We start from the raw sequence: 15,969 nt of genomic DNA, 5'->3' as shown, positions 1-15,969 counted from the left end.
AAACTGAGCTGAAGTTATTAGTTCTAACAGGTGTGTGTGTGTTTGTTTGTCTGTGTGTAACTTTAGAGGATATGGAGAAAAGGTAACCCTTGTGCACTATTGATGAGAATGCAAACTGATGAAGCCATTGTGGAAAAAAGTATGGAGTTTCTTCAAAAAATTTTTAAAAAGGAACTGCTTTTTGACCCAGTGATCTCACTTCTGAAAACATACCTTAAGAAACCCGAAACACTAATTCAAAAGACTATATGAACCCCTGTTTTCATTGTATTGGTATTTACAATAGCCAAGATCTGAAAATAGCCTAAGTGCACTTCCGTAGATGAGTGGATGAAAAGGCTGTGGTCTGTTTACACAATGGAATCCTACTCAGCTCTGATAATATATAATTATCACATTTATGAACACATACTTTTACTTATTTTAGTCCAATTTAGATGTATATTGTTTCTTTTAGTTGCCCATTGCTCTAACAATCAGGCCTTCTATTACTGTGATGAATAGAAGGATGAAAGCTTATATCCTTGTCTTATTCCTTATCATAGAGGAAAAGCTTTCAGTCATTCACCATTAAGTATTATTTCAACTGTATGGTGGTTTTTTTTTTTTAATAAATGGCCTTCATTATATTAAGTACTTTCCTTCTACTTCCAGTTAGTTGAGTGTTTTTTTGTAATTAAAGGGTGTTGAATTTTGTCAAATGCTTTTTTTGCATCAATTAACATGATTATGTGGTGGGTTTTTTTTCTCTTTCATTCTTCTATTTTGGTATATGACTAATTGACTGATTTATTTTTGTATTTTGAACCATCCTTGCATTTCAGAAATAAATCCTACTTGGTATTTATAGTGCTCTTAATATGCTCTATAATTCAGTTTATAAGTATTTTGTTGTCTTTTTAAAAATTCATATTCATGGTGGTCATTAATCTATAGATTTCTTGAGGAATTTTATGTTTACATTCAAGAAGAATATTCTCAAATTTTTCTTTCTTGAAATGTTTTTGGGTTGTTTTATTATCAAGTCTCATTGAATAATTCATTGAAGTATTTCCTATTCATATTTTTTGGAAGAGTCTGTGATGCACTGTATTAGTTGTTTGACATTTTCATGGAATTCACTAGTGAAGATATTTGCACTCAGACATTTTTTGTGGGAAATTTTCTGTTAATAATTAAAATTTATCAATGTGGCCGATCTTTTCAAATAAACAAATTGTTTTATTGACCTTCTCTATCATTTGTCTATTCTCTGTTTTATTATTTCTGCTATAATATTATTTCTTTCCTTCTGTTTCCTTTATGTTTAGATTTTTTTTCAGTATCTTAAAATGGAATGCTAGATTATTGATTTTAAATAATTTTTCTTTCCTAATTTAGTTATTTGCAGCCATAAATTTCTAAGCACTGTTTTCAATGGTTCTTATACATTTTTGTATGCCATGCTTTTATTTCCATTCAACTCAAAGTATTTTCAAATTTCCCATAAGGTTTCATTTTTATTTCTTTTATTTAGGTGTGTTTAATTTCCACATGATTGCATTTTTCTTATGTACTATTGTTATTGATTTTTAAATTCAATTTCATTATATTCAGAGGACATAATATGTACAATTTCAAGCCTTTTTAGTTGTATGCATGGTCTATCTTGAAGAATATCCAAATGCATGGAGAAGAATAGGCATTCTGCTGTTGTTGGATAGATATCTGTTATGTCTAGTTTATTGGTAGTATTGTTCTAATTTTGTATTTTCTTGCTGATCTTCTGTTTATTTGTTCTATTCATTATTGAAAAGTTGGCAGACATCAACCATGTACTCTAAGTATGGCACTTTTACAAAAGTTCAAAATAGGTCAGGCCATTTCATTAACTGAAATGCTGTTGGCGTTGGGCTACCATAGAGGAGATATAAGAATATTTCCAAACTAAAACGTCACAGTTCCCTTTATCCTATAAACTGTTTTGCCCAGGATTCCACCAGAGAAACAAAATCTGAAAAAATTAAATTATTTTTTCTATATGTATAACTGCAATCCATCTACCTATCAAAATTAAGGAATTGGCTTATGTAATTCTGAGGGTAAAATGTTTGTTTGTTTTATGAGAGATACTGGAGAGCTGAAACAAAGCAGAAGGAAAGTGCAAAGATGATGTCCACTATCCTCCATCCCCTCAGAGAACGTCAGTAAACCCCTAGATGTATGCCAAACCAAATGCCTTTACCTCAGACCAAAGCTCCAGGAACAGCCAAGAGGCGCTAGACCTGTGTAAAAGCTCCCCTCTGGAAAATTCTGGTACTTTGGAGCTGGGCAGAGTGCACCCGTCCTCTGAGGTTTCTAAAGGATTGCAGTAAGCCTTTAGATGTGTGTTTCAGTATATACGTAGCATGGTTCTCTTAATTATTTTGAAAAGATTCTTTTATTTTATATTTTTAACTTTAATTTTTTTGCCTTTGAGAAGCCCTGTTTTAAGTCTAAATGTGTCTTTCTCTTCTAAGAGTGGTATATCTACTAAAACATCTATCCCTGCTACCAGAGCACAGAAAGTGCATAAGAATCTGCACTGGTTTATAGAAGTCATCTCTTTATATTTTAATCCCCTGCTTTTTACATTTTTAGAATCAGGAACAAGCCTTGAAAGGAGACTAAACTATATGTTAATGCCCCTTGAGACTCTAGCTTTGTCACTATAGTTATGAAAGATCTCCAACTTTGTCATATTTTGTGTCCACCAGCAATTGCCTGCTTCTCTTGCTTAGCTGACACTTTTGACTTCTCACCCATGCCAGGTTTGCAAATGACCTCTGGACAAAATCAACTGCTTATTTTCTGTTCACTACTGCTGTTAGGAGTTTCAACAGATATCCTAATGTGTCTACTGGGGCTTCTCTTTTGGGGTGTCATAATGGAGTGGTTAAATCTTTCTATCAAAGAGTTTTGACTTAATCCTAGAATAGAACTGATGATGGAGGGTTATGTTAAGTAAACTGCCCTTTAAGTAGGTTGTATCTTAAGAGAATTAAATACATTCTGTCTATGGATTGGATAGCAAATGTGAAGATGAATCAATTGTGGCTCCAATACTTTTTGGTCTGAAGTACTTATGATAAAAACCAAAGATATAAGTTGACTGGCTTGACTTGAAAAGATATTTATGCAAACACAAATTATTGACTAATAAGATATTCTTTAAATTTCTTACAGACATGTGTTTCTAAACTTACTAACAATTTAAAAATAAACTGAATGCAATGTTTATATCTAAGGTATTTGGATAGTAAGAATATTTTAACTTCTAAATATTTCATTGAAGTGGTTTTGTGTGATCTTAAACCTAGTTTTTATTTTCAATTTATAGTATAACATTATTTTGTGCAATATATATTGTAAACTATTTTAAAATGCCAAATTCACTTGTTAATTATTTTAAAATTAATATAAGTTCAATGTGACTAACCATACTTTTCTTTTTCAGCTTTAGGTGCAGCTCCTCCAGAGTGTTTTAAATACCTTAATTCTATGACTGATAGATCTGGCAGCTGTGGTGCAGATGCTTCAGGATACAAGAAGTGTGATCCTGAGTATGCTTTACAAAACTTAAGAAACTTTATTTTTGCCTTAAATTTGAAAATACCACCACATAAGGTTATGTGTAATAAAAATTTCACCTGGCCACAAAGACTTCATTTAATCAAATTAGAATTATTTGAAATACAGAATGTCTGTGCTTCTGTTTCTCATATATCCAAATTACCCTTTGTATCTTCTGATAATTTACACATAGATTAATTAGTTATCCATTAGTTAGATTGACTGATTTTTTTTATTTTTCATGCTGTCACTTTAATATTACAAAGGATGACCATTCTTATAGTAATGAAATGAAAATAACGCATGCATTTTTAGTACCCAGGAAGTAGTAAAGCACTGTGTTTAAGAACATGTGCTCAAGAACATGTGCTGTACAGCTAGACACCATGGTTTCAAATGCTAACCATACCATTTATCTACTTGAATGACCTTGGACATATGTTTCACATATATAAATATAAATATTAATTTCACTAACATCATTGGTCTGATGCCAGTGGGGAGTTTCAGTAGTCTAGGAAAAGCACTTGAAATGGGACTGACATATGGTATGCACACCACAAAGTACATCTTAGTACATTTACAAATTGCTTTTCCATATACTCAAATCCAGAATATACAGAAGTGTGTTTTATAATTGCTAAAGCACATACTGACCAAAGAAAACCTTCTAACTAATATGACTAGGTTTTCCTTTAAATCCCTGGTAATTTTTATAGTAGTTGCTACAAAATACTTCTCTGCTAATTGCCATATCTAGGTCATTTTGATATTGGTATCCAGTGATTTATTTGCATCCTGACTATGTCACATTTTAATTTTTTATATGCCTAGCACTTTTTTATTTTATAATGAATACTATGAATATTATACAATGGAAATTTTGTGTTATTTTTATGCATTTCAGAAGGCTAATGAATTTTGATATGAAAGGGATTGAACATAGTTGGACTCATAAATAGTATCTCTCTATGAGCAGCAGCTGAAAATAGTGTTCTTTATCTTTAAGATACACTTTAATAATTCCCTAGAGTGTTCATTGTACATGCTTAGTTTAGTGGTCAGAAAGGGTTTAGGGTGAAGTTCATATACACATCTTAGTGCTCAGTCCCTTTTAATTTTCAGTCACCAAATTGATATTAGGCTCATATTCTAATTCTGCCTTTTGATTTTTCAAGCTAAGGATATTTAAAATGTTCTCATGGATTATTTTTAAAGCCACAGTCCAAAATGCCTCATATGGAATTTCCATTCTTATGGCTCAATTATCATTCAATTCTTCCCTCTCTGTTTACATTTCAAAGCTTTCAATGTGTGTGTGTGTGTGTGTGTGTGTGTGTGTGTGTGTGTGTGTGTTAGATTAGAATTCTACTCTAACTCCAACCAACTTCAACCTACTTCTTAACTGTATAAATGATTCTTAAGTCAAGTTCTGTGTTAATACCTTCCAGCTAAAAACCACAAGGAACCCACCTGCAATTGAACAAGTTTGGTTTCTTACAGCTTCTAGTCAGTGAGACTTTACACTATGGGAAACTGTGAAACATCTTAGCTCCAGGGTTTTAGAGACTAATTATAGGACTTGAGCTTGTGTTAAAGTGATTTTCAGTAGGGTTTCAGGAAGTGGATCATTGCTCTGAATTGGATGTTTTCAGGAAGTGAAAGTAATTCTGTGATCAGATATATTAATAAATCATATGTGAAGAAGGAAAACTAGAGAGTGAAGCTAAAGCTGTACTCTCTATATATAAAAGCCTAAGTGACCATCTGACCGTCCGACTGGTAGCTAGGATGTGCAATGACCACCAGGGGGCATACGCTCAACACTGGAGCTGCTGAGCTGTGGTGACTTGGCAGTGGTAGTTCTCAGGTGATGCACCTGAAACCAGAGAGGAGGGAGCCAGATTCCAGGGTGTGTCACCCGAGAACCACCCTCTCGCAATCTGGGACCCCTTGGGAAATGTTGGAGAGCTGGTTTTGGCCCGATCCCCGCAGGCCAGGCCGAGGTACCCCACTGGTGTACAGATCCGTGCACTGGGTCTCTAGTTGGTAATAAAACAACAGTAACTCATATTGGCTGGATGAGAGGGATGTTTGGTAATTTTGTTGCTTGGACAATGTTTATTTCTTGTCTTCCTATGTTCAGAGATGATTTATGCTGTGGACTTTTTTTTTTTCTTGATCGTCATAGTCACTGAATGGCTTTACCTAAAGTTGATATTCTTATACTGGCCTGTATTTAACAGGTAAATACCATGGTCTAGCAATGAGGGCAACTTAGCTTGTATCAACTTCAAGGCCTTGCTGTAATATCAGACCTTCACTGAATGCCAGAGGCTAGTTTTCTCTCTTAAATTTTCCTCTTTTGCAAAAAAGGCAAAAAATCAGAAATAGAAAATTGATCCTCCCACTCCTAAAATTGTTCTAACATATCTATATTTTCAATATTGCTAAGATTTTATGCTGAGTAGAAGGTTATTTGGAGAATATGGTATGTAGTTGGGCTGGGATTAGTCTCTCTAGTGCAGGAGAATTTGTTGACTCCTCTGAAGTAGCAATGGATGTGTGGTTGACTTATGACCTCAAACAGAATTCATGGACCAAATAAAAATGTTATGGTATAACATGTGCCACAAACAGATATGGACAATAATCCATTAGACATGATTTTGAGGATATCCATTTTGTTAAAATACTGCATATACTTTAAATAATGGACATAGTGATAGCCCCACAGAATATAATTTGTTTACTTTGTTTATTAATGTCACTTTGACCCTTGAACTCTTACTTTTGAAAGTACTCAATTAAAAGGTAAATAGATGTTAAATTTAGCTTAGCAAATATTTAGGAGATTAGATAAAAAATATTTAGGAGTTTAGATAAAAAATATTTAGGAGTTTAAATGTAAACAGTTTATTCTTGTTTTTCATTATATAAAACTAGTGGCCCAATGCACGGATTTGTGCACATTGAAAGGAAATTATTTAGAAGATGGCTGGTGGGGCGGGACTGGGTGAGACTAACCAGACAGGCCCTGGGGCCAACCTCCCACAGTCCCTCCCTGGCTGGCTGCACCTGGGGCAGAGCCGGGGCTCAAAGGGCATCTGCAGTCACCACAGCTCAGCAGTAAAGCAGATTTGGGCTACAGTGCTCCAGCAACAACAAAAGCCAAGGCTGAAGGTGGAATTGCCTTTTTTTTAATTTAAATTTTTTATTGTTGAAAATATTACATATATCTCCTTTTTCCCCATTTACCTCTCCCTGGCCACTCCCACCTCCCAGCACATACCCTCACCACCTTACTGTCTGTGTCCATTGGTTATGCTTATATGCATGCATACAAGTCCTTTGGTTGATCTCTTAAGCCCCGACTCCCCTCCTTCCTTCTGAGGTTTGACAGTCTGTTTGGTGCTTCTCTGTCTCTGGATCCATTTTTGTTCATCAGTTTATGTTGTTCATTATATTCCACAAATGAGTGAGATCATGTGATATTATCTTTCTCTGACTGACTTATTTCACTTAGTATAATTCTCTTCGTGTCCATTCATGCTGTTGCAAATGGTAAGAGTTCTTTCTTTTATATAGCAGTGTAGAATTCCATTGTGCAGATGTACCACAATTTTCTAAACTACTCATCTGCTGATGGGCCCTTAGGCTGTTTCCAAACCTTAGTTATTATGAATTGCGCTGCTATGAACATAGGGGTACATATATTATTTGTGATTGGTGTTTCTGATTTCTTGGGTTATATTTCTAGAAGTGGGATTACTGGGTCAAATGGGATTACTATTTTTAATTTTTTGAGGAAATGCCATACTGTTTTCCGCAGTGGTTGCACCAGTCTGCATTCCCACCAGCAATGCATGAGGGTTCCCCTTTTTCCACATTCTTGCCAACACTTGTCATTTGTTGATTTGTTGATGATAGCCATTCTGACAGGTTTGAGATGGTACCTCATTGTCATTTTAATTTGCATCTCTGGGATCATTAGTGACTCTGAGAATGTTTTTATATGTCTCTTGGCCTTCTGTATGTCTTCTTTCGAAAAGTGTCTATTTAGTTCCTTTTCCTATTTTTTTTTTTTTTTGGATTGTGTATTTTCCTTTTGTTAAGTTATATGAGTCCCCTATTAATTTTGGAGATTATTAATGCTTTTTCTCATTTTCTGGTTACTTTCATAATTTTTGTGCTTCATAGTGCTATCATTATGATGTATTTTAGTGGTTATATGTTAATATTTATTAAGTAAAATATTTCAAAGTCTTTACCCATAATGGTGAGAAGTAGGTATTATGTTTAAAAACTGAAAAGGATAAACTTTGTTAATTTTTTAGTATAGAATAAACTGAAAATTGATTATGTCTAAGAATCAAAAAAGTAAAAGAATCATTACAAAAATATCAGGTTATCTAGGAAGTAGCTCATAATTACTAAAATGTTCCATTATTATCAATGCAGGTAAGACCCTCATTTTTTTTGTGTTTCACAATAAATTTCATATAATTTTTTCAGAACTTCAGTGTTTTATTTAAATCTTTTTGCTTTAGAAATGATATTCTAATATTTATTCGTATTTAAAACTAATGATTTTCATTTATTTGTAAATTATAGTGATGTGATGTGTGGAAAATTAATATGTAAACATGACGGTGAAAATATACTTGAAATTAACAGCGCCATTATTATTTATACTAATGTAAATGGAAATATCTGTGTCGCATTGGAATATAAATATGATCATGCTGAGAGCAATAAGATGTGGGTAAAAGATGGAACTGTTTGTGGTACAAATAAGGTATGTATGCTTTTAGTCTCAAATGACTTTCTAATTTATACTCTATTTTTAAATGCATGATTAGTATTTTCCTCATAATTTAAGTACACATTCAATTTCATAAATAAAAAATTGAAAAATTTTAAATGAGAAAAAACTAAAAAAGAAAAAATACATAATCTGTTTTCATGCATATATGATATCACCATGAATATTTTATTACCTTTTTTCTTAAATTTTTTTTATGTTCACTGATCTCAGAATCATATCGTTCATTCACTGTATTTATTTTGTTAAATTATAATGCACAGAGTATTTCTAATGTTATGACCTATCTTATGATATAATTACTTTAAAATAGCTGTTAAATAATATGTTACCACTTAAGTGATAACAATAATCCTATATAGTAAAGAGGGAGTATGCTAATTGACCATCACACCCTCACAAGATGGCGGTGCCCAGTCCCCTCTGCCCCTCTGGGGGCTTTGGCTCCTCCTGTACCCCCCACTGACTGAGGCTCATGCAAGCAGGGCCGGCTGAAGTGTAGGCAAGCCTTGGATGGCATCTGCCCAGCCTCCCAGGGCCAGCCCAAGACTCAGGTAACCAGGGCTGGCCAAGGCTTGTGCTGTTGGCAGTGGCAGCAGCAGAGGTATGATGGGGGTGTCACCTTCCCCTGATTTCCAGGTTGCCTCCCACCCCTGAGGGCTCCTGGACTGTGAGAGGGGGCAGGCCAGGCTGAGGGACCCTCCCTCCAGTGCATGAATTTTTATGCACCAGGCCCCTAGTCTATAATAATCTATAATAATAAAAGCACAATAGGTTAATTAGACGAAATGTTCTTCTGGACATCCTTCTGGATAACCTTCCAGAGGAAGCCAAGGCTGTAAGGAAAGACTGGGTACCTGGTGCCTGCCGGCAGCCTGAGAGAAGATGGTGTCGGCAGCCGGGGGACTAAAGGCCTACTCTTGCAAAAATTTTGTGCATCAGGCCTCTAGCATAGAATGAATAGAGTAAAGCAAAAATTAATAGGAGGCACATATATGATGAGTAACTACTTTTTCTATTTTTATGAACATTCTATCCAATCTCTCTCTCTCTATCTCTCTCTGAGAATGTAATAGAATCTACAGACATTGTATATACACTAGTAGCCCGGTATATGAAATTCGTGCACATTAAAAGGGAATTTATTGCCCTAACCAGTTTGGCTCAGTGGATAGAGCGTCGGCCTGCGCACTCAAGGGTCCCAGGTTTGATTCTGGTCAAGGGCATGTACCTTGGTTGCGGGCACATCCCAGTGGGGAGTGTACAGGAGGCAGCTGATCGATGTTTCTCTCTCATTGATGTTTTTGACTCTCTATCCCACACCCTTCCTCTCTGTAAAAAATCAATAAAATATATTTTTTTAAAAAGGAAATTAATTAGCAGAGATATTTTAATATTGTTATTTGCCCTTTCTCTATAATAGAAGTGTGAGAGATTAAAGGAAATTAGTAAAATGTATATGAAAATAATATATAAATGTATTAATAAATAAACAGTAACAGAAGGATATAACAACAACAGAGGCATGATATAAAAACTACAAAAACATGATATAAAAACAACAGTGATGCAAACAATGACTGATGAAGTGATTAAACTTATTTTAATATCTCCCTGTACACCACATTAAGATTGAAAACACTTTCAGAGTGCTTGACTAATTTCCCCTGTGATGAAGTACTTAGAACTTTAACTGTAACATCACATGCTCTTCAAACTCGAGAGAAAGCAACATATAACTGACCACGTGCAAAAACGGGTTCAGGTAAGAATATGCCTACTTTGTCTAGAGCTGTGATGGCGAACTTTTTGAGCTCGGTGTGTCAGCATTTTGAAAAACCCTAACTTAACTCTGGTGCCATGTCACATATAGAAATTTTTTGATATTTGTAACCATAGTAAAACAAAGATTGATATTTTTGATATTGTTTTATATATTTAAATGCCATTTGACAAAGAAAAATCAACCAAAAAAATGAGTTCGCGTGTCACCTCTGACACCCGTGTCATACGTTCACCATCAGTCTAGAGTTTGTCCTTGTGACTTATCAATAGTCATCACAAATGCTGGCATCACGGGAAACTGTCGTTGAATCAATTTAAATGGGAGGCCAGTGTCAGATGGGGACAAATCAATTCTTGGAATCAGAACAGCCTCTCCCTCTGAAGATCCTGTTAATACTTCAGCTTCGATAATGTTAGGTTGTAATCTTTTGATAATAAATCTGGTACCATTACAAAGACCCCATTTACTATTGAGATTTCTCAATAGCATGATGACTGCACCCACTTTCAATTTTAATTTATGACACAGCATTCCCGAAGGAGTAATACTATTAAGAAATTTGATGAGAAAATTTTCCTTGTCAGCATCATCTGTGGAATCAATGGAATCATCACTCAAATATGTGTGAAAATCTCCATCGAATATATCCAAAATTTCTTCATTTAATTTTTGAACATGCTCATTTTTTGGACAAAGAATTGTATGTTTAGATATATGTTTAATATTATGTATAGCAGTGGTTCTCAACCTTGGCTGCACATTAGAATCACCTGGGAATCTTTTTAAAATCCTGATTCCTGGGCCTCATCCTCCGAAATTGTTTCTGTGTTATGGGGTGGGGCCACTACATTAGTACCAAAGAAACAGAATTTAAACTTCATTGTGGGGAGACGCTACAGTGTTTTGGACAGGTTCAAACCTTGGACTGACTAATAGCCAAGTGCAAGTCCCAGCTTGGAGGGCAGGGCCCTCCCAGCACAATTATAGCCAACAGCTGTAGTTGTAAGCTTGAACCTATGGTCTGAACACATGTGGCCCCACGTGCCTGAGTGATGTAGGCTTGATAGAGTTCAGGCGCATGTAGTTGAGTAGGATTGAAACCCAGGAGAATGTTGTAAACATCTTGGTCACACCCTTACTTTGCCTAGTAGCATCTGCTATGAAATAAAGGCATGGCTGTGAGCATGGTTGCTGTCTCTCAGAGAAGCAGCGTCTCACTGAGACCCGGCTTTCATTCTCTTGTCTGTCTTCTCTAAGCCTTTCAGCCGCTCCCACTCAGGTTCACCCCTGGCCATGCTGGTGCGCGGCACACTTTAGAAAGATCTGCCTCCATGCTCCAAGGGCGGGTTCCTGCCTCAAACCCCGCCCTTACAGGAAACAGCTTGGAGGAGGGCGCAGCCATTGCCAAGACAACCCCTGCAGGACTGACTTCCTTCCGTTTGGTCGCAGTGGTTCTTCTGGTCGTGATGAACACCACCCATGGTTTTTATATAAGTAGATTCTTTTAGGACATCAATATATAACATACTTATGTAGCTAAACTAACTGCATATTTTTTACAAGAACATCCCATTCTATTATCTAAATTTATTATCCACTAGAGGTCCAGGGCATGAAATTCATGCATGGGAAGTGGGGGGCAGCCTATACCATCTCCAATTCAGGACCCCTCGGGACCCTGGAGATTGGGCCTAAACCAGCAGTCGGACATCCTTCTCACAATCCTGGATGCTGGTTCCTAATCACTCACTTGCTTGCCTGGTCACCCCTAAATGCCCCCCTGCCAGCCTGATTGTTCCTCACTATCTCTGCATACCAGCCTGGTAGCTCCTAACTCCCCCCTCCCCCTGCTGACCCGGTCTCTTCTTACTGCACCCCTGCCATCCTGGTCACCCCCAACTGCCCCACTCTGCTGGCCTGTTTGCCCCCAACTGCCCACCCCCACCAGCCTAGTTGCCCCTCACTCTCCCCACCCTGCTGGCCTGGTTGCCCCCAACTGCCCCCTCTGCTGGCCTGGTTGCCTCCAACTGCCCCCTCTGCTGGCCTGGTTGCCCCATGCAGCCTGCTGTCCAGTTGTTTGGTCATCCCTCACTAACCCCCCTGCCAGCCTGGTCATAGGCAGCCATCTAGTGAGGATGTGAAGGTTAATTTGCATACTACCTCTTTATTATATAAGATTGTACAGATGTATATGTATCAGAATTTCTGTCTTCCTACATTTTTGCTCTATGAAATATATGTCACTAAGGTATATATACATAAGTACACAACAAAGCTGGCTTAAATTATTCTTAAATCTAAATTTTAAGTTACAAATTTTCTCTCATCTAATAAGAAGTATAATGCATTAAATTACTTGATGAAGAATATAGGGAAAGGCAAAATGTAATTGACTTGGGAGCAGAATAGTTATTTTGGAAATGATGAGTAAAAATTAATTTTTTGGTTGTAACCAGGAATAAATGAAATCTTAAAATTTTTCACATTTTAATTGTAAATCATTATGAATGTATACATGTCTATAATATATTCTTTTCACCTGATCTTGTGGAAATACTAGAAGCCCGGTGCACAAATTCATGCACGGGTGGGGTACATTTGGCCCATCCCAATGGGGACCAATCAGGGATGGGGCCAGACGGGGTGTCTAATGCTGGTAGCTATAGCTTTTCTCCAGCTGGATCTAATTATACTTTAAGGATGGTCAAAAGAAAACCCACAACAGAACTGTTTTGCATTTCACAAGCCATGAGATGAAGTTATGTGTTGTTTGCAAATGTATATCAAGATGGATGATGACCCTTTAATTATTTTTATGTTCTTCCTGGGGCACTACCCTTAGTTTCCCAATATGATCTTCATGTCTGTTTGTTTAAAAGTTTTTCTGTTTTTGAATTTGCCTACCCTTAGCTGTTGCTCCTGGTAGCCTGTGGGTCCTCTTAGCCGCCCCATTTAAAGAGAGATTGAAAGCTCATCTAATTTGCAAGGCACCGCAATTTCACAAAATCCCCATCCAGCCTCTCTATACTCCTCAGCAAAGGGCCACCATCCCGTTAATGCTTAGGTTGCCTTTTTGGCTAACTTGGAAGGTATCCTGGGGCTGTGGGACATGGAGGGAGAATTCCACACCTTGGCTGCAGTATTAGCAGAGCCCTCTGGAGACTCTGGTCAGGGTCTAAAGGGACTGATAATTATTTTCTTGTGCTTACACTAAATGTACACGCACCAGGGAGATAAAGCAGATAAAGCAGTGCAGTGCTTTGGAAGGCTGACTGAGACACACAATTTCAATGTGTGATGTAGAGGTGTCAGAGGCTGACCAGGGGAGGGGCCATCCAGGGGGAGGGGCCTCAGGTGGTTGGCAGCTGTCCCCGCCCCCTATCGGGGTGTTGGGGGCCAATCGGGGACTGGGCTGGCCGGGGAGGGAGGCAATTGGGGCCTGGATCAGGTTGGTTGGCTGCCACAGTGTACAGCCTAGCCACCAGTCATTCTGGTTGTTCTGGTTGTTCCACAGTAATGGTTGCTGGGCTTTTATATATATAGATTTGTCATACATAATAAAATCTTATTCCAACATTACTAATATTAATTTTAAAAATTAGGAATAAAATTATAAATGAAGAATTGTTATCCCAAATTCTCACATAAAATTCAGACATTTAAAAAACTTTGTAATAAGGTTGCTTTTATAAAATTCACTTTGCAAAAATTTCCCAAATTATTGCATAAACTGTCTTTAATTTTTAACTCTCTATTATTTCTAAATAATCTACCACAGACTGTATAAGTGAGGAATTGCACAGGAAACAAGAACCACCGAGAATGGTTTTATCCACCAAGAATGGCTTAAACAGGATATGGATTAAGCCATTCTTTTGTCATGCAAAAAATTGTCCATTAGAGATGTCATGAGGTTTCATCATATTATCAATGATCCAGACTCAGTCTAGTTTTTCAGCTATAGATCCTTTTCTGGTAAAGTGATACTCTTCCTTACATTTTAAAGATGATTAATGGAACTCCAACTATCTTCACATTTCAAGAAGGATTATTGTAAGAGCGAATGGGAGGAAAGGGTGCACCAAGGTGATACTTTATCAAATAGACATCTACTTCAGCAGTTTGAAATCATGCTACTGTTTATCATTAAAAAAAATTACATGATGATGTTGAAGAAGTTTCTGTTTCAAGGTAGAGAGATAGAGAGGCTGGATAGAGATTTTGGAAGGTCTTAGCCAAGCGGTGGCCGCAAAATGTTGGCTTCATGTATATTATATCTTGCTTTTAGCAAAAGATGATCAAGCTAGCTGCATATTAGTGCTCAAAAATTTTTATGTATTCTGCAAATTAGAATATCATTTTTTACATACTAATATGTAAATGTTCATTTGGATTTGAATGAACACTGTCACAAGAAATTTCAAAATTCCTTTTATCAACAACAAAAAAAAAATAGCAAGAAGTATTGAATCCTATACATATTATTTCAATTCTCAGACATTATAAAGCTATATATGAATTTTTTTTCAATAAATACAGCCAACTCTCCATATTCACAGTTTCTCATCTGTGGATCCCATTAACAGTGGATTGAAAACAATATTTTGGATCCACTGGTGGGAAACCACAGATGTGGAGGGCTGAAGGTATGTATTGTTCTATGCCATTTTGCATAAGGAACTTGATCATCCATGGATTTTAGAACTAATTTGTCCATGGATACCAAGAACTGACTGTAGTTAAGTTTTGGGGGAGTCAAAAGTTATACTCTAATTTCCAACTGCAATTGAATCAGCACCATTACCCCTGAGTTGTTCAAGGATCAACTATATTGTTCTTACAATATGAGCATAGTGTTATTACCTTTTATCCTAGTTTATAAAGAACTGGATATAACATACTATTTTTGATATAAAATATGTATGAACATAAGATATATTTCTATTTGTATGTGTCTTCTTTAATATGTTTCAAGAATGTTTCGTAATTTTCAGCAATAAGTCTTTCAACTCCTTGATTAAGTTTATCTTTAGTATTTTATTCTTTTTGATGGTATTGAAAAATGGACTGTTTACTTAATTTCCTTTTTAAATTTTGCACCATTGATATACAGAAATGCAACTGGTTATTATGTTACATAATAATTAAAAAATAATGCACACACCTTAAAAATACTTCATTGCTAAAAAATGCTAACCATCATTTGAGTCTTTAACAAGTCATAATCTTTTTTATAGTAAAGGGTCTTGTCTTGGTGTTGATGGCTGCTGACTGATAAGGATGATCATTTTTGAATGTTCAGGTGGCTGTGACAATTTCTTAAAATAAGACAATAAAGATTGCTTCACCAATTGACTCTTCCTTTCATGAACAATTTTTCTGCGTTACTTGATAGCATTTTACCAACAGAACTTCTTTTAAAATTGGAGTCAGTCTTCCAAAGCACTGCACTGCTTTATCTGCTAAGTTTACAAAATATTCTAAATTCTTTGCTGTCATTTCAACAGTCTTCACAACATCTTCACCAGGAATAGATTTCATTCCAACAGACCAACTTCTTTGTTCATTCATAAGAAGCAACTTCTGATCTATTAAATTTTTATCATGAGATGGTAGCAACTCAGTCATATCTTCAGGCTCCACTTCTAATTCTAGTTCTCCTGCTATTTCCACCACACCTGCAGGTGCCTCCTCCACTGAGGTATTGAACTCCTCCGTCATCCATGGCCGTTGGAATCAACTTCTTTTAAACTCCTGATAATGTTGA

The 15,969-nt window shown here is 36.3% G+C and overlaps 1 protein-coding gene across 1 annotated transcript in view; it reads left to right on the top strand.

The window, feature by feature from the left end:
• ADAM2 (ADAM metallopeptidase domain 2) overlaps positions 1-15,969 on the top strand; it is a 77,305-nt gene that overhangs the window by 49,148 nt on the left and 12,188 nt on the right. Inside the window, exons 15-16 of the mRNA XM_070407393.1 lie at positions 3,476-3,581; positions 8,206-8,389. Coding sequence (XP_070263494.1) covers positions 3,476-3,581; positions 8,206-8,389 — 290 coding nt within the window. The remainder of the gene's footprint in view (positions 1-3,475; positions 3,582-8,205; positions 8,390-15,969) is intronic.

Source organism: Myotis yumanensis, unplaced genomic scaffold (genome assembly GCF_028538775.1).
Source record: "Myotis yumanensis isolate MYYU_CA2020_CCGP unplaced genomic scaffold, mMyoYum1.0.hap1 SCAF_3, whole genome shotgun sequence".
NCBI lineage: Eukaryota > Metazoa > Chordata > Mammalia > Chiroptera > Vespertilionidae > Myotis > Myotis yumanensis.
This window is presented reverse-complemented; position numbering and strand designations above follow the sequence as displayed.